Source organism: Macrobrachium nipponense, chromosome 3, assembly GCF_015104395.2.
Source record: "Macrobrachium nipponense isolate FS-2020 chromosome 3, ASM1510439v2, whole genome shotgun sequence".
NCBI lineage: Eukaryota > Metazoa > Arthropoda > Malacostraca > Decapoda > Palaemonidae > Macrobrachium > Macrobrachium nipponense.
This window is the reverse complement of record NC_087202.1, coordinates 22,195,395-22,217,321: the sequence shown is the minus strand read 5'-3', so window position 1 is coordinate 22,217,321 and position 21,927 is coordinate 22,195,395. Positions and strand designations below refer to the sequence as shown.

At 46.3% G+C, this 21,927-nt stretch overlaps 1 protein-coding gene across 1 annotated transcript in view; it reads right to left on the bottom strand.

Annotated features, from left to right (window-relative positions):
- LOC135221657 (conserved oligomeric Golgi complex subunit 4-like) overlaps positions 1 to 21,927 on the bottom strand; it is a 304,771-nt gene that overhangs the window by 36,790 nt on the left and 246,054 nt on the right. Inside the window, exon 11 of the mRNA XM_064259355.1 lies at positions 20,504 to 20,602. Within this exon, the coding sequence (XP_064115425.1) occupies positions 20,504 to 20,602 (99 nt within the window). The remainder of the gene's footprint in view (positions 1 to 20,503; positions 20,603 to 21,927) is intronic.

Sequence of the window (21,927 nt, the reverse complement as noted above, 5' to 3'; positions counted from 1 at the left end):
GGTCAGAGAAGTCCAATTGGGAGGAGGCAGTGACTCCCAAAGAAGGAACTTCTCCAGTGGCACAGACAGGTATCTCCTCTTAACCAGACGAGAGGGACGACGGGAGAAAGTAGCCTTACCTTGTCCCTTCATAGCAGAGAGCCAGTCTCCAGTTTCTTTCATCGCCTTCTTAGATGAAAAGGAAAGAACCATCTTGGAAAGCTTGGAGCTATCTTCTTGAAGCTCCTCATTAGGAAGGAAGCAGGTGAAACTAGGGACTTGCCACAGGTAGCGAAGAAGAGCTGCATATACTGGAGGAGAAGCAGGGTCTTGGTTGATTTCCTCTTCTCCATTAGAAGAGATCAGAGACAGGGACAAGTCATGAGCAGACTTGAGAGGTGGGAGCTTTCTTGAGGAAGCTCAATTTCATATAATTGTTGCCTGATGGGCATAAAAAAAAGGCTCATCTTGATCCAAGGTAGGTGCTTGGCGTTCGGGAGAGGTAGGCAGTTGATGAAGAGTTGGCGCCAGGCACTTGGCCGGTGGTGCTGGGCACTAAGGATGAGAAGGATGCCTATGAGAGAATGCTTCTTGCAAATCCCATGGGTGAGTAGGAAGTCGGGCTGAAGCAAAGATGGAGGGATCCACAGTGAAACTGCAGGAAGGCTGTGGGCTTCAAAGTGCCTCCTTACACCGCTTAACAGGCACTGGAGAAGCTCAACCAACATCATCTGTGTGCCTCTTAATGGCCAGGAGAATCAAGAAAGCGCCTGTGGCTCCTATTATCAGAATTGGACTCCATACTTGACGACAAATGACGCACATCCAGAGACATGCCTTTCCAATGGCTGTCTGTTGAAACCTGGGTTCGTGCAACAGGTTTGACTGAGGGGGCAACTACCCATGGGCAAACCCCATCAGTCTCCCTTGGACTTCCAGTATGTCTTCTCCCATGGTTAGGAGAACTGGTGGGACAAGTAGCCACCTCCTCCACTTGCACTTCACTGGATACTTTACCACAAAACAAATTGTCCATCAGGACTTTCAGGGATGCCCTATCTCAGACAAGTATGCCTGAGACAGTATTTACTGCCAGGTTTAACTTCTTATCAAACCGGGATTTAAGGTTGGCAATGGCATCAGGGTCAGAAGCATGGGAGTTAAGCACAAGAGTAAGTGGATTGATAGTAGGATTGCTGGGAATAGGAGAAAAGGTGAGAACAGGGGAGGAAGGAATAACAGGACTTAGATCTGGCTTAGGCTTAGGGGAAGAATCTAGGCTAACAGAAGCCCTTACTCTAGGCCCTAGAGGCCACCTTTTTCTTCCTATTCCTTTCAAGCTTATTAGGGCGAGATTCAAGAACCTTCCACTTTCTCTCATCCCAATCCTTACACTCATCACAAATATTCTCCTTAGAACATACCTGCCCTCTACAATTACTGCACACAGTATGCAACTCGTAACTTAGTCAGTCTAGTTTTACAGCCTTCACTACAATAGCGAACACCAGAAGCACTCGAATCAGACAGAACTAATTCAAAAGCTGACAAAAGCAAACAAAAGCTTGAAGGCTACACAAAAGCAACAATAATTCAATGAATTCCAGCAAGAATATCCAAAAACCCAGCGAAAAAAGCTGCAGCACACTCAACGATGTTAACTGTGTGAGTGGCAGAAACAGAATGGCACTGCCACAATATACGTAGTAATGACAAGGTATTCCTGCTCTAGTGACTAATTTGGGACTCATTGATGTAAACATATGGATAATTGCCTTTGTTACACTTTGAAATGACAATTTGTCGAAAATTGCATTTTTCCTAACTATACAAACCTGAGGTCCTTTAACAATAGGAAGTAGCTAGCGGCAGCTGGGACGGTCGTAAGCTTCGAACAAGGGGAGAACGGTAGTTAACTGCTTGTCCGATCGTGCGCACGCCCGCGCGCCTGAGAGGTGAAGAATCACTTTTGCTTTAGGCCCATGCAAAAAGTTGCAGAGTGAGGGGTGGCATGAGGTGGGACTATATGTAAAGGACCTCAGGTTTGTATAGTTAGGAAAAATGATATTGTTATGATACAATAAAGTTTGTTCATACTTACCTGGCAGATATATATATAGCTGTATTTTCTGAAGTCCGACAGAATTTTAAAAACTTCCGACACACGCAGTGGTCGGCCAGGTGGTTAGTACCCATTCCCGCCGCTGGGAGGCGGGTATCAGGAACCATTCCCATTTTCTATTCATAATTTTTATTTCCACTGTCCCCTGAGGGGAGGTGGGTGGGTACTTGATTATATATATCTGCCAGGTAAGTATGAACAAACTTTATTGTATCATAACAATATCATTTTGTTCATGAAACTTATCTGTCAGATATATATATAGCTGAATCCCACCTTTGGAGGTGGGAAGGGACAGAATAGAAGGATTTTGGGAAACAAATGCATGCAGATGATTTACATCTTGGTTCCACCTGTTAGCATAGCTGGCTTCGTGGTTACTGCCACGTAAGTCTGCTTGTGCTACTAGAGTTGCCAGCGAGGTAGAGACCTATATAGCTGGTGCACTCCAGATGATCTGTCAACAGGGGCGAGACCACGACGTGACTAGACCATATTGACCATACCATGAGGGCTAAGAAGTAAAAAAAAAATATATATATATATATATCACCACCTGACCAACCTAGCCAAAGTTAAGGTGTTTTAACTAAGGCTTAAGAGTTAAGAAGTCGCCGTTGTCGGCGACTCAACAAGTAAATTAAGAGCTCTTCCTAACCATTTTCTACAGGATAGGATGAGTGGTACTTCTTCCCCCAAGATTGTGTCTGCAGACACGTATGGCCCTAGCGAGCAGCAGATCTCATATGCCATCTTCACATCTCGCAGGGAGTGTGAAGTGAACACAGAGTTGCTTCGCTAAAACATGGGACTCAGGATGTTGCTGAGTGCCATGCTCTGTTGAAATGCTTCCGAGGCCGCGCCCTCACCTCGTGAGCATTCAGATAAAAAGATTTCAAATCTTTGTGCAAACACAATGAAGGAGCATTTTTGAAAGAACTCCTTAACACTAAAGCCAGGGTGTTCTTCGATATGGGCAAGTCTGGTCTTTTTCGGAACTGCAGATTGCCTGAATGACTTCGACTTTCTTGAGTTTTATGTAGATAAAACTTGAGAGACCCGACAGGGCACAGGACTCTCTCTGGCTCCTGCCCACTAACTTGTGCCATCCTTGCTTCCAAGCTCCTGGCCCAAGGACAAAACGGGTTTCCATTCTTAGGCCACAACGGAAGGCTTAGAGAGCACACCGCCTTGTGTTCTCTAAAGCCAAAACTTGTGACGATGGCTTAAAATTTCACTAACCCTCTTTGTCGTATCTAGGGTGGTTAGAAGAAGGCCTTCCTGATCACATGCAAGAGGTTAACAGGTAGGAGAGGTTCGAATGCTTTGACATCAAGAACTTCAGGCTACGTCTAAGTTCCATATTGAAAGCTTCGATCTGGACATGCACAGTCAGTCCGTCTGTACTAAAGTCAGGTGACCGACCAGTTGACCAGTCAGACGAATCAAGGACAGCAAGGCTGTACCCTGAAGACCATAAGGCACTATTCTTCGCTGAAGGATGAGTGTCTGGACTGCCTGGGCGATTCAATCTAAGCAAACCTTGGGGGTGTATCAACGCAACCCAACGTCGTCAGCGAATCAACTCCTGACTCGAGCTTCTGGTGCCAGGAGAAAGGAGCGAGGAGCAAAAAGGCGATTCAGTCCCGAAGGAAGAATGCCTGACAGTCCAACCTGGTCTCATGTTACACGATCATCGGGGGTGTATAAACGCAACCGACTTCGTCAACAAAAAACTCAGGGCTACTATATGTCGCCTGATCTCGCACGAGTGTCTGACTCCGAGAAAACAGGTGAGACAAAAAGTAGATGGTGAGCGAGTTTCGAGATTCCACAGAACTCAAAGATCGTGAAAGGCTTTGTTGTTTGACAGACGCAAATCTCTGAGCCCAAAGGCCGTCAACAACATATTTGCATATTCTTTAATAGTTGTGACTGCCAGCTTATCCCATTCTTCAGACGGAAATGGAAGACGGTAATCTTATTCCTGTCAACATCTCGATAGTCTGAACGTAGTCAGACTCAGAGCGGAGAGGTTATAGGTACCTTTCGAGTAGACCGACTCTCTCGGAAAAGGTCATTGGCCAACATGGGGCGATCAGCGTCATTGTCGCTCCCTGTGACGTCATAAATCCTCTTATTACATTTCCTAAGCGATTGAAAAAGGGGAAAAGAGACTAAACATCCATCCCCGTTCAATATCATAGGATGGCGTTTAATGGTACCGATCCCGGATCGAGAATAAGGGAGCAGAGAAGAAGAAGCCTCTTCATCCTCAACATATCGAAGAGAAGAATGAAAGGGCGTCCCTAAAGTCTACACAACTCTCAACTTACTTCTAAAGAAAGATTCCACTCGGAAGTGAATAGTTGCTGCCGTCGATCGAGACGATTCGTACGGACTTTTGCAATCCTGTAACGAACCTATAGAGGATCGTTACATTCTACGCCTGTTGTTATAATAGGCTCTCTCGTAAACTCGAACAAGGACCGAGAGAAGATACTTAAGATATGAGAGAGCTGTGGAATATCAGAGTTGATCTGGACCACTGGTTCCCAAAAACTCGTTTCGAGGACTGGAGGGACTACCGAATCGCTTTTACTTCTTTCAGATTAAGATCCAGGACATCTGAAACCCTATCCAGATGTCCGGCACCTTCTTTCTATCACCTCAGGTGATAGACGGACTGAGAGATGTTCAGAATCATTCCTAGATCTAGAATAATATTTCAGTTTCCCGGTAGGAAAAAAACTGTGGTCTGAATTGCAGTCTATTCGGGGAAACAAACTTCTTCAGGAAGGAAATGGTCCCCAGCAAGCTCATCCATTCCCTCCCCGAGTATGCTTACTTCCCTAATAAGGCTGCGCTTTGCCTAAGCAGGAGAGCAAATAAAAGTGCAATGTTGCGGTAGACTCGTAGTTCCATACCGTGCGGTAACGAGCACCGAAAGGATTAAGAGATAACTCTGTTGAACATAGTAAGGCAAAACGAATGCAACGTTTATTCATTCACGTAAGAAATCCCCTCAATCTTAGGCTAAAGTCCGTGATTGTAGGACAGAGATACAGTTAGTCAGTCAATCCCGCAGGAGAGATGTAACCGTCAGCACAGAGATACGGTTAGTCAGTCAATCCCGCAGGAGAGAGAGACGTAACCTACAGCGCATGACAGCGCACGATCTGTTACTGGCTCGGTTGGACTGGAGGACAGACACAGTGTGACAGCAGCAGCCAGCAGCTTACGAACGTCGTCTCTTAACTTTATGTCTGGGTTGCCAGCTACCCTATTCTACGAAGAAATAGGTCCGTTATTTTTGAGCAGAAAGACTCTCAAGCTGGTATATTTAAGCGAAACAGAAAACGCTAAATATATAGATGCGTTTGTGTCGTCAGAACACTACCATACAACGGTAAAAGATAAATCGGAAACTCCTGGAAGGCTGCAGGGAGTAACGATTAAATGTCCTTAAAATAGACAATAGACGTCTCGGTTGCCATCCGAAGAGGTAACTACAGCAAGCGTATATGACTTGAACCAACCAGAAGTAAAATAACGCAAGGCAAAATATGAAATTATATCACAATAAAGTTTGTTCATACTTACCTGGCAGACATATATATAGCTGAATTCGGAAATACAGCTACATACATATCTGACAGGCAAGTTTCATGAACAAAACTTAAGAGAATCGAAGCAGTCAGCTCAAGCTTCTTATGTTATTGGACATAAGCGTTCATTGACGTAGTCTACAAGTCTATTTTCTTGTACGAGTCTGCGAATGACGAATGAGAGCTCTTCCGAATCTTGTCAATAAGAGCTTATTCGCTTACGCAATATCAAGTTAATGAGATGTTTGTCAATGAGAACTAACCCATTTACGGGACAAAGAGATATTTTGTCAATGAGGGGATAACCCACTTACTTGACAAAACGAAAGTATATTGTCAATGGGGGAAAGTCACTGAATTGACAAAACGTAATCCAGGAAGTCGAGCATTAATTTTTCCGATTCCGTCTCAAACGAGGAAGGGGCAAGAATCCTGTTAAGAGACTGGCTTACGGCAGGTAGAACGATGATGTTCAATTCGGCAGCGTAGTCCCGACTAGAAACTAACAAGATCTATCATCTGAAAAACCCTTTCAGATGGGCTAAAAAGCTTGCAAAATTATCCTGGGAAGAGGAAGAAACTCTCCAACCAGCTTCCTCTCCCGTATCACAACTAATGCCTGCTAAAGCTTAAAATTTATTGGCAGTATGGCAAAGGAAGTCCTGTCTTGCGCTTTCCTGAAGAGCGTCCTTTAGATGAGTGCCTTTGCAAGAATCCTACTGAACGTTGCCGAGAGTCCTGACGTGCAGGACATCGAGCCTTACATAACCCGTAACTGCCTTATCGCAAAGTCTTGACTGCGGTAGTGGCAACTTAAATTTATTGGCAGAATGGCAAAGGTTGCGGTAGAGCAAACGAGATCTTCCCTTGAGCTTTCCTTAACTCCATCCACCTACGCGAAAAGCAATATTAATTGACAGAGACCTCTTGAATTCACGAAACCCGATGTCTTGCTGGGTTTCGAAGAAGAAGTTGTCTGTTCACTTTAAGCTTCCTCCGAAGCACTGCCTACTTCACATTCTTTGCAGGTGAGGTAGAAGGTATCACCGAAGGTAGAGGTAAAAATTCTTTAGGCCCATATCTGAAACAAGAGCTTGAAGAGTTCAACAGAAACGTTCAGCCAGGCGACACACCTGGCGTGCGCTGGTGCACGCTCGGCGTCCACTGGGCGCGCGCTCGGCGTCCACTGGAGCGCGCTCGGCGTTCCACTGGCGCGCGCTTGGCCTGCACCCTGCGCGCAACCATTGGAGTCCATCCGAGCGTCCCGGGCGTCCGCTCTCAAAAGCTTCCTGCTACTATGACTTCTTTTACGTATTTCTCGGTGGAAAGACGAACACGAGTTCAGGCGACGTTCGCCTTCTTACTTCTCACTGAAACGCATAACAGAGAGAGAGAGGACGTGAAGCGTCCTCTTCTATAAAGCTTCTATTTAGAGGGCGCGAGTCCTTCCGAAAGCTCCAACCCCTGCATGAGGAGGACGCTTCGGAGGACGAGAAGCAATCTTTCAGGATTTGTGCACGCGCACGCACTTTGGCAGTCTGGGGATTTTCATCAGAAACTGCCGAAGGCACGCCAGATCGGTGGGGGTTCCTTGTAACCCTCCTTAGGCTTTCGACATGCTCCCTCCCCGGGTCCTGGGAGTCAAGCAGAGGTCCCGGCCTAGAGGCGAAACGAGGCCGATCTGACGCACCCTCCACTACACAAGGGGTATCACTGCACTTCTGCACTTCACTTTTACTCTCTAAAGCAAGCACTTTCGATTCTAAGTTACGAATCGAAAGAGTATCAGAGAAAGGGCAATTCCTCTACAGACACTGCTTAAGGCCCGAAGGCAACACTGCAGGGTTAGGAGTAACAATTACAGAAGTAGCACTTCACAGCAATGAAGGAGAGCGAGCACCTCTCGTAGACATATTCATAGCCCGTAGGCCATACTACAGGGTTAGGCAAAATAAAGTCTACAGGAAGGTTAGCAGGTTCACTACCCTGACTTTTGTTACTGATTAATTGCGTACATACGAATCATACTTCCCTTACGAACTTTTGACAATTTACTGATTAATTGCGTACATACAGAATCATACGTTTTCCTTACGGAATTAGACATATTTACTGATTAATTGCGTACATACGAATCATACGTCTTCCTTACGGAATAGACAAAGTCTCACACTCCTTACATGACAAATCTCAACAAAGAAGCAAGACCAATACCCCTCGTGCATACCAAGTGCGGATCTACCGAAGCTTTCGGTAGCCACACCCTATCTTTGCAGACAACCCCGTCTGAAACTAGCCTAACTAGATTCAGATATTTTATGCAAAAATGAATCAAATTCAAATCAATTTAAGATAGCGTATGCCTAGCCACAAATCCAAGTAAATAAATCAAAAGACAATTAGGATACTTAGCGGCAATGAAGTTTCCAAAATCCTAAGACGGAGGTACTGAAAACAGGTGTTTTCAGCACCGGCGACAGAAAAATTATGAATAGAAAATGGGAATGGTTCCTGATACCCGCCTCCCAGCGGCGGGAATGGGTACTAACCACCTGGCCGACCACTGCGTGTGTCGGAAGTTTTTAAAATTCTGTCGGACTTCAGAAAATACAGCTATATATATATCTGACAGGTAAGTTTCATGAACAAAATGCAATTTTCGACAAATTTTCATTTGTTCCGATACGTAATACAAACCCTCGGTCCTTTAACAATAGGAAGACTCACTTATTGGTGGGAGGAATCTGAGTCTTTTTGGTGAACAGACTGGTGTTCGTCCAACCCTGGAATGCCTCCCTGGTCGTAAGGGCGAGGGAAGGATCCAAGCCTCTGTCCGATTGATCGGGGTGTACACCCCAGGATCAATGGTCAGACCTCTGGGCCAAGTACTAAGAGAGAGGCAAGCATATCTCTTTGTACCAGCAAGCAAGAACTTGTTCCTGTTTGCAAGAGACAATCATAAAATTATGGGTTTGTCTCAAGTTGGCATCCACTTCCTCCCCCTTGTTGGAGGAAGTGGTGGATATTTACTCCTATCCCTACTGAAAGGGATAGGATGGTGCTCTGTTGAGTAGCTCACCTGCATCTCGTCCTTACCCAGCAGGGTGACGACCGTATCCCTCTACCCAGAGGTAGAGGGGAGAAAAAGATGGGAAGAGGAGCCAGTCACACTCTCATTCACTCATCCATTCTTACAGTCACACCAGGACTCGATGCTGTTCAGCCTGTGAGGGTCTGGGTTTGCTACACAACGTGTTGAGCAGCCACCACGGGTCCCAAGGAAAAAGATCCAAGGGCCTGTGGGCAAAATCCCGAAGGTAGAAGGAGGTGCATGTGGTCTGGTTGGACCAGACCCCTGCCTTCAGTACCTGCGCCACGGAGAAGTTCTTGCGGACAAAGCAGCATCTCCTTCGCATCGAAGGCGGTGAAGTCCATTAGGGAGGGGATTGTGAAGGACTCGAACCGATCGTCAGGGACCAAAGGGTTCCGAGTCTTCGCTACGAAGTTCGGTACGAAATCGAGCGTCACGGATCCCCATCCCCTGGATGCTTGACTTCGCAAGAAAAGTCATGCAGTTCCCTCAGAGGAAAAGAAGGGAATAGTCACATGACCTATCCCTCTTCTCGACTTCGGTGATGTCCAGTACCCATACTGATCTATCCGTCTGCAGCGAAGTGTCTCGCATCCTCCTATCCCCATGCAGCGAAGTTCTTCTCGGTAGTGGATAGGACACCGCCACTCGATGGTGGGTGTCGATGGTATGGGTACTGGGACAAGCTATTAGGACGAAGTAATGATTGATCGGAACCACCGAACTAAGTCCACAGCGTAGTTCGTAACTGACTCGGGCGCTCTGACAGCTGCCGACTGACTGGTTCGGTAGTAAGGCAAGTTGTCCAAGCATCCGAGTAAGTCACGTGACTTTCCGCCCTTTTAAAGGGTTATGCCGAGAGACCAAACAAATAGTGTATTTGTTTGTCACCGATGCCGGACGGTGAGGTGATTATTCTCTTAAGGCATGTGCCCAACAGGTGAAAGTCAATTGCCTTCATAGAGGAACCGAGGTCCCTGAAGGCAAGACATTCTCATAGTTGTTGAATCTCAGCTAAGGAGAAACAACACTATGTGCCGTTGAAGACGAAGGTAGACATTGAATGCAACCTACGTCTTCCTAGACGAATCGAGAGAAGGATTCTCAAGATTCAGAACCTGTGCTTACAAATGACTGAAAACGCTAACCGCTATTTCTTTGCTGTCCGGTGAGGAGACGTCGTTGCAATGAAAGCGGGGCGCTTTTCAGTAATGAAAACACAGGGGAGAGCCGCCTGAAGAACTGCTTCTCATGGGCTGAACATTTGGAAGTAGAGCTGTCAGGTCGGAGAGTAGGCGAGTCTTCCGACACATCTGTTAATTTTCGGGGTGAACAATGAACAATTGCACACCTACGAATACGAGATATTTTGAAGACAAACTCAGATGTCTGCAAAATCATTCGCATTATCGCAGTGCGATGCAGCGGGAGACTAGTACAGACTTCTGTTACCGTGCGGTAAACAGAAAGATGAAAGAGTCCAAGAGATATCTCTGTTGAAAATTCTCGCAATGTCGAAGGCGATGGAATCGAGCGTCACAGCAGTAGATGATCCTTCATTATTGCGAGAATCCCCGTTAATCAGAGACCTAAGTCCATGATTGTTGGGCAGAGATACGGTTCGGTAGTCAATCAAAGCAGGGGAGAGAGAGACATAACTGACCGTGCATCTCGGAGGCCCAGCTGATACTGAGCTGCTATCAGGCAGTTCAATACGCAGTAGCTGAGCTCTCGCTGACTTGTCATCCTGAGTTGCCAGGTAATCCATTCCACGAAGGAATGTGTTCATCTAGAACCATCGAGCATAAAAAATACGTTCGAGCAATTATATTTAAACGAAACGGATTTCAGTAAATACAAAAGCTGATTTGGTGTTGTCGTGACAATACCAAGTATCTAAAATCGAAACTGGTAACTGCTGGGAGGTTGCAGGCAGCCCCGAATTGCAGTTCAATTAAGATACAATTCGTCTCGGTCACAATCCGTAGAGTTAACTACGGTATGCGCCTACCCCCCGGACAATTCAACTGCTTAACAGAATCATGTCACGAGGGTAATATACATAGTATATTTGTAGGTTCTGTACAACGACCTCCATCCTAAATTCTTTTCCCCTCGAGGAATGAGAATAAGGATTGGAGATCGACCGCCTTCGTTCTCTAGTCAAGAGTGAAAGAGAAGTCTTCCCCGAAGGAAAGCTTCAATGGTGAACAGAATACCGAAGACGATAGTTCAAGCCAAACTGGATGTTCCCGTCCGTTCTTCTCTATTCCAGGTTGGTCGCCTACTGTGAGATACTCTTCTTTCAGCAGCAGTCTTCTTCCCAATGCTAGAAATTCCAGGAATTCGAGCATAGGCGAGGTTCCCGATTATCGCGTAACAATTATCGGGGATTCTCGTCTCGCTCACTTTGGACCGTGGTCTCGCCTAAGTGTTTGGAGATCGTAAAAAACTCGAACACTCTGAATGCGCTAGAAATTCCGTAGAATTCTAAGCACTCTGCGAAACCCCCACCGAATTCGTCAAACGATATCGGCTGGTGGTCCTCTCGATTCCCGTGAATCTCTGTAGGATCCCTCCCATTTCCCTCGTAGCCGTAAGGAAAGAGGGAATGGGGGAGGAATTGGATACTCGCTCGCCTTCCCAGTGGAACTAGCAGTTGGAGAAGAGTAGGAGCAGCCATCGCCTTGCGGCGATGGCCTCTCAGAGTCTGGGAAAACGTATCATCAGGAGAAAACGTTTTCCCGAGGAGGGTTACCAACTCGCACTGTAGGTAAGGGTCTGCCGCCACTGTGAACGTCGTCTGGGTGGGGCTGATCGACACCTGACAGGAGAGAGCCGATACCGTCCTCCGACTCATTCCAGTCCTCGTCGAGGTCGAAACCTCTCAGGAGGACCGAAGGGGTATTTAAATACGGTGTCCGAGGACACGTAGAAACGCAGCTGTCGCAGTAGAGGAGGTGGAAGTAGCTTGTTCGACCGGCCAGATCTGAGTGAACCTTCTTATCCGGAGACGAGAGACTCTGGTTCAAGACAGAATCGGCAAGCTCCGATCGCGGCAGACCCACCGTCGGTTTGGGTTCCCTCTCGGGCCCCAAAACGACTCGAGCCGAGACGTGGGCTCTGCTGGTGGGAGCGGCGATCCTTCCCCGAGGTCGTTGCGCTGACGAATCAGCGCCATAACCTCGACAAAGTTCCTCTGGATCTCGGAAGTCATAGCATCTTGCAGAGTAGGACCGTCAAGCCCCTCGAACAAGAGCATTCCGAGAACCTCCCCCTTAAGGAAGAGGAACTGCGATAAACCCCTCTCGGATTCCTCCTGCCACTTGCGCGTACGTCCTGGTCGGTCCGAAGATCGTACCTGGTACTTACGGCGTCGTGACGGGATCGTGCTGGGCATGCCCCTCACGATCACCCCGCTGTGCAAACCGAGGAAGTTGCGGGCACGGGAGAGGAAGACATGACGCTCCTCTTTCGCTCGCTGGCAGAACCAGCGGGCTTGGAGGGCTGCAGGCGATCGCCAACTTGCAGGCCTAGTCGAGCCGTTTCCCAGGGAAACGGCTGGACCGAGAACAGCGGCCCCGATCTCGTGTGCAGAGGAGCTGCTGCTGGTCCCCCTATCCGCCCGGTCCCTGTGGGAGCGGCGGTCAGGAGACCTGCAGAGACCACTGTCGCGGTGAGACAGGTGCGTGTCCTCGCGGCGCGTCATACCGCTGATACCAGCCGAGGCTGGCACCAACGATCGGGAGGGGGGAACCTCTTCCCAGCCTCAGCCCGTGGCTGGTCAGAGACAGTCACGTCTACCAGGGTCACCAGCTGGTCGCTGCGAGAGCGGCCGCTGGCCTGGCGAGAGTCACATGAGCGGCTCTCACCAGCTTCTGCTCCGTGCCACATACCTGGCGCCGAGCGAACTCTGGCGCCAAAATTTTGGCTATACGCTCTCCCGCGGGAGATCGTATACTCGGAAGTTCTCGCGAACGAGAGACCAAGCCGGAACCTGGCGTAGCGGCAGCACCGCAAACACCAGGCGAGGAAGTACCGGTGGTAGTCGGTACGCCTCTGGTCCCCGTCTTCTTCTTCCTGTGAGAGCGGCCGCTGGCCTGGCGAGAGTCACCTGAGCGGCTCTCACCAGCCTTCTGCTCCGTGCCGCGGTCTTGGCGCCGAGCGAACTCTGGCGCCGAAACTTTAGCTGCACGGTCTCCCGAGGGAGAGCGTACACTCGGGATCTCTCGCGAACGAGAGACCGAGCCGGAACCTGGCGTAGCGGCATCGCCGCTAGCACCAGGCGAGGAAGTACCAGTGCTAACCGGTACTCCTCTGGTCCCCGTCTATCTCTTCCTTACGGAAGGGGAGACGGGCCCCGCTCCCGAAGGAGCAGGAGGACCAGCAGAAGGACCCCCCGACGGGCCCTTAGAAGTTCCCGAAGGAGACTTCTTAGGGGGGGAGGCAGCCTTCTTCTTCTTCGGCTTATGGGCCTTAGAAGTCGAAGGGGAAGAGGCAGCAGCAGACTTTGAAGACGAAGATGACACCTTCCTCTTCTTCTTCCTCTTCCTCGTCAGCTCACGCAGGACAGTCGTCAGGTCCTCCATCCAGGCCGGAGCTGGGGCTATTGCCGAAGCAACACGGCCCGACTGCACCTGTCCGGAAGGACCTGGACTGGGGAAGACACACCGTGGGCAGACCAGCATGGGACAGGCGCAGGAACCAGGAGCGACAGGAACAGCAACCAGCTCAGGAGCGGCAGGAACAGCGGCAGCGGTAGACACAGAAGGGACAGCCAAGCCAGCAGCGGGAACCACATCAGCGGCAGGTACGGCAGCCAGCAGGAACCTGGGTACTGGCGGCCGGTCCAGGGGCGAGCTGCTGGAACAGCGGAAGTCTGGGGCAGGCAACACGAAGAACACAGGCGGCGGCGGCATACCCCCCCTCGGTACGGCGGTGACCGGCCCTAGTAGCGGCAGACGGCGTCACCGACACAGCATGGGAAGTGTAGATCAGGCGGGGGGAAGCAGCATAAGCGGCCATGGTGGAGACCGCTCCATGGGTCACCGCCCCAGACCTCGCTAGACGCTGCAGCAGCCCGTGGATGCTACGCATGCCCTGTCGCCGCAGTGGTCCATACCTGTCCAAGGTCGTCTCCCACGGATGTAGCACCTGCGGTAGCACAGACAGATTAGTAAGAGGGGTTCCCTCACGCACGGGGGGGAGATATGCCCTACCCCGAACGCAAGGAAGACCCCAAATACAAAATACAACGAGGAAGCTGAGCGGGGGCAGGAAAGAAGACGAAGAATTGGATACCAAGGGAGTCGCGGGAGAGCTTTCCGACGACTTCCTGGCAGACCTTCGCTTCCCCTACCCCTGCACAGCAGTGAAAAGTAATATGAAAATGAAACAGAATACTGCACTTGCGATTCACTTCATAGAACTTAAGGGGGAAAGATCAATTCCCGGGTAAGAGCGGAAACTTGATCCATAATAACATGATGCTATCATAAAATATATATGAAAATGAAACAGAATACTGCAATTGCGAATCCACTTTCATTGCATTCTATTCATACAAAATAAGAGGCTCGTGCCGAGTGCAATCACGCTCTCGGCAACGAATGCACAGGGCAAAAATATAATGAAAAGAGTACTTACATTTTTCAATTACACACTTCCGCCCAAAATACATGACTCGGCGCGAGCGCGCCCGCCCTCGGCACAGAGACATAATTCAAGGGTATCAATTTCATGAAAAGAGCGGAAATTGCCGCATCTACAGCGATAGCTCCATGTTGGCTCATAATTAAGTAATGAAAATGAAAACAGTGTACTTACAGTTTCACTTTCAAGTCAAACAAACCATTAGTAGAAAACACAATATAAACAAAGCATACGACGATGAAGCAGGCAGAGAGCGATGACGAACACGTCCTTCACACCAGCGGCCGAAAGCAAAAGTGATTCTTCACCTCTCAGGCGCGCGGGCGCGCGCACGATCGGACAAGCAGTTAACTACCATTCTCCCCTTGTTCGAAGCTTACGACCGTCCCAGCTGCCGCTAGCTACTTCCTATTGTTAAAGGACCGAGGGTTTGTATTACGTATCGGAACAAATGTGATTTAATGAATATCCCTCCACAGATTTAAGCAATCAATATGATTTTGGACATACAGGCGGTCCCCGGGTTACGACGGGGGTTCCAATCTTCAGACGCGTCGTAAGCCGAAAATCGTCGTAAGCCGGAACATCGTCAAAAATCCTACGAAAACCTTACTTTTAATGCTTTGGGTGCATTGAAAACTATGTAAACTGCATTTTTATGGCATTTTTCATTAAAAAAACCTTCAAATATTGATTATTTTGCATTTTTGGTGTCATATTTCATCTCCCAGATGAGCGTTGTAGGCGTCGTAACCCTGAAACATGCGTTGTAACCCTGGAACATGCGTCGTAACCCTGGAAATAACGTCTATTGACAAGCGTCGTAACCTCGGAACGTCGTAAGCCGACACCGTCGTAACCCGGGGACTGCCTGTATTGTAGTTCATGTGAATATCGATATTGGAGAAATTGAATAGGCGAAATATTGCACAAAAGGGATTTTGACGTAAGGAAAAATCTATTTCTGGGCGATTGGCTCGTGTCGCCAGCGAAATATCCTTTAATCTATTATTTCTAGGGTAAATGTACTAACACATACCAGAGAATAAATAAATAAAGAAAAAGGTCAGTACAACTGACTCGCTCACCCTCCAAGAGGGTGTCGGTATGAACACTATGGCGAGTGAGACCACTACCACGAGCCGAATGCCAATAGAAATCTCCCACTACAAAATCCCCACAAGAGGAGAGCCGACCCACAGAGTGGGCAGCAACTACGACTACTCCATCCCATGCTGCCGACTGCTGCGCCTCTGGTGGCCATCCTGAAGTTAGCAGACAATCTTGAGCGATGGGATGGGTAGGGTGGGATTTCGCTGGCGACACGAGCCAATCGCCCAGAAATAGATTTTTCCTTACGTCAAAATCCCTTTTCTGGGCTCAGCTCGTGTCGCTGCGCGAAATCGTACCAGAGAAATAGCACAAGATTGTAAATAAAATTCAACAAAACAAAAAAGAGGTCTCAAATAAAAGATAAAATAAAATAAAAGAATATAATTGCTAATAAAGATACATATACACAATGATACAAAAATAGAAATATTGTTTAAATTAACTAATGCTAATAATATTTCTTAACCTAAGGTAATTTACATATATACAGGGCTTACATGGCATATATGTTCCGAAATAGTATCTGTGTATTGATATGTATCAAGAACTCTAGAGCAATTAAGACAATAAGTTGAACAGAACAAACTTCAATAATAACAATATATAAAGGAATGTATATAACTTAATATACAAAACCCGTAACCAATGCAATTAAGATGTATCCCCTAGCATAAAAATAAGGGGATCACATCCAAGAGATCAATATATACAATCGATTGTGAGTGTCCCTAGCAAAAAAATAAGGGACACCCACCATATCATCATAAAAGCAGCTAAGACAAGGTAACCGTAGATGAACAAGGCAGGAACTAGACGAACTGTTGGGTGAGACAGTAGAAAGGAGGACTGGATCTTCTACTAAAGATTAGGCAGAGTCGGGGGAAACTATGTTACCCGCCGCCACTGCTGAAAATTTCAGAGCTTCCAAGGACTTTAAGTAATGACGTTTAAATACTGTCGGCGATTTCCATCCAGTATATTTTTTCAACTCATCGAAGTTCATATGTTGGAAATAGTTAATTGAGGTGGCTACTGCCCTGACATCATGTGCTTTTGGAAAAGAGTCAGGATTGGCTTGTTTAATAAAGTACAAGATTTGCTGCCTGATGCCTTTAATAGATAAAGTACCACCTTTTTCTCTCATAAAGAGAGGACCCGATGAGGATGAGGAGGTCCTAGACAGAAAGGCTCGTAAGGTCGATACTGGGCAAAGAGATATATCTTGTGGAAGGGGTAGTACCTTCCATGGTTCCCACCTCATCAAAGGATCTTCATTCTTAGCTATAAAACTACGTTCCGGAGAAAGTAGCACTTCCCCTGTGGGAAGGAACTGAATATGATCCGGATCTCTGGATAATGCCGACAGTTCTGAAATTCTAGCTCCTGAGGCCAAGCTTAATAAAAATAGAGTTTTTCTTAAGAGCATTATAAAAGAACATGTGTCATTATCAGTTTCTGAAGCCAGCTTTAGAACATCATTTAAGAACCATGATACTGACGTAGGCCTTACAGAAGGTCTAAGTCTAGCACACGCCTTGGGAATAGACGAGAAGTAGGAGTCTGTCAAGTCTATGTTGAAACCAAATTGAAAAATCTTTTTCAAGGCTGACTTGTTTGTCGTAATGGTGCTAGCTGCTAAGCCTTTTTCGAATAAAGATCTGAAAAAGGATATAGCTGAATTGATTGTCATGATTCTAATATCTGATTCTCTTAGGAAGGTTGCTAACTTTTTGACAGCAGCATCATACTGTCTCAAAGTTGAATCCCTTTTATCGGATTCCAAGAAGAGAATATTTTGAGGGTCAATATTCGCATCCCTTTTCGCTGCAAACTTCATGAAATCCATAAAGTTAGGGTTTTGAGAATTCCTGAGGAAGCGAACACAGTCTTCGTTTGTACTGACTGGGAGAGCTTGGGACTGGGAATCCGAAGAGGGCGAAGACCCAGTTCCAGAATTAGAGGGTACCAATTGCTCTTCGGCCAGTCTGGGGCTACTAGAGCCACTTGACCCTTGAATGTCCTGAGTTTGTTCAGTACCTTCATGAGAAGATTCACTGGAGGAAAGACATAAATCTTCTCCCAGTTGTTCCAGTCTAGGGCCAGGGCGTCCGTGGCATAGGCCAGAGGGTCCAGGTTGGGGGCCACATAACATGGGAGTTTGTGGTTCGCTTGGGATGCGAAGAGATCCACTTGTAGGCCTGGAACTCTCTGAAGAATCCATTGGAACGAACTGTTGTCCAGTGACCATTCCGACTCTAGAGGTACTGATCGGGATAGAGCATCTGCTATGACGTTTCTCACTCCAGCTATATGGGTGGAGGAGAGGTGCCAAACTGAACTTGTCCGCCAGGGAGAAGATGGCTACCATGACATGATTTAGATGGCGCGATTTGGAGCCTCCCCTGTTTATACAATGTACTACCACTGCGCTGTCCAAGACTAGCTTTATGTGGGAGTACTTTGGCGGACGTAACCTTTTTAGGGTCAAGAACACTGCCATTGCTTCCAGTACGTTTATATGGAACTGACGGAACTGAAGTGACCAAGTTCCCTGAACTTTCTTGAACTGGGAATATCCTCCCCAACCGCTTAATGAAGCATCTGTGTGGATGGTGATCCCCGGAGGAGGAAACTGAAGGGGTACTGAAACCGATAAGTTCTTGACTTTTGCCCACGGGCGAAGTCGATTCCGTAGAATCTGAGGGACTGAGGATAATTTGTCCCTGGACCTGACATTTGCTCTTGAGCGCCAGATTCTGGTTAGGTCTTTCAGTTTGGCTTTCATCAAGATGTTTGTCACTGATGCAAACTGGAGTGAACCCAGGATCCTTTCCTGAGTTCTTCTCGACGCCAGTTTGTGACTCAGAAATTGCTTGACTGACTTCGCTATTTCTTTCCTCTTGGTTGATGGAATCGACAGAGTATGGGAGGATAGATTCCATTGAATGCCCAGCCACTGAAAGTTTGACTCTGGAGTGAGTCTTGACTTGGTCCTGTTTATCTTGAACCTAGATATTCCAGGAACTGAATCACTTTCAGTGTTGCTTTGTGGCATTCCTCGACTGTTGGAGCCCAGATTAACCAATCGTCGAGATACGCTACTACCATAACCCCTTGCGACCTTAGTTGTTGAACCACCACTTCCGCCAACTTCGTGAACACCCTGGGTGCTACGTTGAGCCCGAAAGGAACTACCTTGAAGGAGAATGTCTGGTCTCCTATTTTGAAGCCAGATACGGACGGAAGTGTCTTGCAATAGGGATATGATAGTAAGCGTCTGTAAGATCGATAGAGGTGGTGACGGCCCCACGGGGAAGTAAGGTCCGTACCTGCGAGATCGTGAGCATCTTGAACTTGTCGCAGCGAATGGGGTAAAAAAGGGCACGTGTATACCGTGTGCGCTAACTGAAAAGGATGGCCACCAGAGGCGCAGCAGTCGGCAGCATGGGATGGAGTAGTAGTAGTTGCTGCCCACTCTGTGGGTCGGCTCTCCTCTTGTGGGGATTTTGTAGTGGGAGATTTCTATTGGCATTCGGCTCGTGGTAGTGGTCTCACTCGCCATAGTGTTCATACCGACACCCTCTTGGAGGGTGAGCGAGTCAGTTGTACTGACCTTTTTCTTTATTTATTTATTCTCTGGTATGTGTTAGTACATTTACCCTAGAAATAATAGATTAAAGGATATTTCGCGCAGCGACACGAGCTGAGCCCAGAAATATGGTTTTTGTGTGAAACTTTTAGAGATCGACAGGATCCTGGAGACTGAGGTCACTTTACATAGCTTAATTTTGTGATAAAATTATGAATCCCAATTTTATCACAAAATTAAACTAATAAATTTAACAAAATACATGAATTGAAAGGTGGACTCATGCCAACGAACAGCTTACAAAAGGAAATCAGCTTTAAAACAATTGATAACTAGATTCCAAGTGCACACAAGGCCAAGACAGGGAAGTTTAAAAAACCATGGAGAAAATCCTGTGACCTCAATCTCCAGGATCCCGTTAGTCTCTAAAAGTTTCACACAAAAAAACCTTATTTGTGCAACATTTCACCTATTTTATTTCTCCAATATCCATATTCACATGAACTAAAATATTTCATATGTCCAAAATCATCTTCATCGCTTAAATCAATGGAGGGATATTTATTAAATTGCATTTCACAATGTAAAAAAGGCAATTATCCCTATGTTTACATCAATAAATTCTTGCCTCGACCAGTTTGTGTGATGTCACAGATTATGGTCGGTTACATAAAAAATACACTGGACCTGCGTGTGGACTACCTGTTGTTTCTACACTCCCATTAAGTGGACAGGGCTTGTCACCTACACCAACTATCAAAGTGCTACCATGATTTTTATAAAAGGCTGCCACACGAGTTAGAAACTACGCATAGCTGCATGATTACTTGCTAAAGAAACTATGCATAGCTATGTAATTACTTGGTAAGTTTCTTATATAAAAATAAGTTATTTTCATCAAGGCTATTAATCACATGCTGATTATTTCTGAGGACAAAGAAATACCCAGCCATGCTGGCATATACAATTCAAGACTAAAAGGCTGTGGATACCTAGATTTGATTATGACACTCATCTCATCACTATTCTGAGTGTACTGGAAGTCAACATTATCACTCCTCTCAAGAATGCCTTGTTCAGTTTTCTATTGCGCCATCACCATTTCCAATAAGTTTGTTTCACTGTTTTCAATCACTTCATCACAGTGAACTTATTTGTTTGTGATTTTGTTTTCACATATTTGTGCTTTCTGCAAGTGCATAGTTGAAATTGGGCATTTGTTGCCTACCCTACAGAGTTACCTTGAGTGTTCATTTGATTTGAGTTTTAGTTTTCTATTTAGCATAAGTTTTTCATGCATTATTTCTCAACAACATCTTTTTTTACATTTTTAATTCCTTCCTACTTACCAAAAAAGCTTGTCTAAGAGCATCAAAGTCAGTAGTTGAAGAATTTATTTTGCCTGCCTGTAGAGTTGACTGTAAAGATGACTGTAAAACAGTGTAAGCCTGCAAAAGAATTGATTTACAATGAAACAACCATTAATACTTATCCAACTTTGCATACTGCAACAATAGCTCTTAAATACCAGTAAATTCTAAAAATATAACAATACTGTGGTAACTGTGCTGTGTATACTCAATAATTTTTTTTATATTAATACATACTCCAAGCTCAGCAATTTTGTAATTGTAAAAATGTGGAAATACTGTAGAGTATACTTTTGCTCTTCCTAACTACACCACTTAAGACAACCCAGTGAGATATAACAAATTTTTAAATCAATTTGTATTTTTCAAAGCTAACAAACCTGAGATCTTAACAATAGGATAATCTTCTAGTGCCAGCTGGAAACTGGTTAAAAACAATAAAAGATTATAAAGCAAGGATTCTGTGGCATTCAGGAACTCATGTGTATATGAGGTAGATGTTGGTCACTGATCAGGCTTGGAACCTCGTGAACGCACCAGTCTTTCTTCCAACCCAGGATATGAGAGGGGCGACTAGAGGTGGGCAGTTAACGTTAAGACCTCAGGTTTGTTAGCTATGAAAAATTCAAACTGATTAAAAAAATTTGTCATTTGTTCATATGCAGAACAAACTATCAGTCTTAACAATACGACAGACTTATACTTGAAGGAAGGTGCAAATACCCTGAACCGGCTGGGGGTTCAGCCCACCTTACCACCCTTCCTAGAAGATTGAGTTCTAAAGAAGGGGGTCTGAAGCCCATGAGAGAATAGGTAAATGAGTATCTAAAAACTCAACCTTCTGGGATTAAACACAATGAGACATGTCCAGGTTTATTGCATTCGTGGAAGGTAAAAAGAACTGTCTATTCAAGCAAGAAACCACATAGGCCACAGGGATTTGTTACCACTCCTCTCTCCCCTTGTTTGAGAGAGGAGTAAGTGCTACTGAAAAGCACATTTGTTTATTGTATAGGAACAAACCAAATCACTGCAACCAGTATGGTTACCACAATCACCTGTATCAGACCAGTTCCAGCTTATAACATGTCATATTCTTCAACCCACCTGCAGGAAGAAGAGAGAAAAAAAAAGAGAAAGGAGACCAGCCATCTCTCTCACACAATCATCTTAGGTAAGATACCAGCTGTCCCGCTGGGGGCACTGGATGAGCTACATAACTTGATGGGCAGCCATCACCGGACCCAGGAAAAGAGCATCCAAGGACCTATGGGCAATGAACTTCAGGAAAAGGAAGTGAACGTGGTGTGCTGAAGCCAGGAACCAGCATTCAAAATCCTATGAAGAGACAAGTTCTTCTTAATTGCCAGAGAGGAACTAATTCCTCTGACGTCACCTTGAGG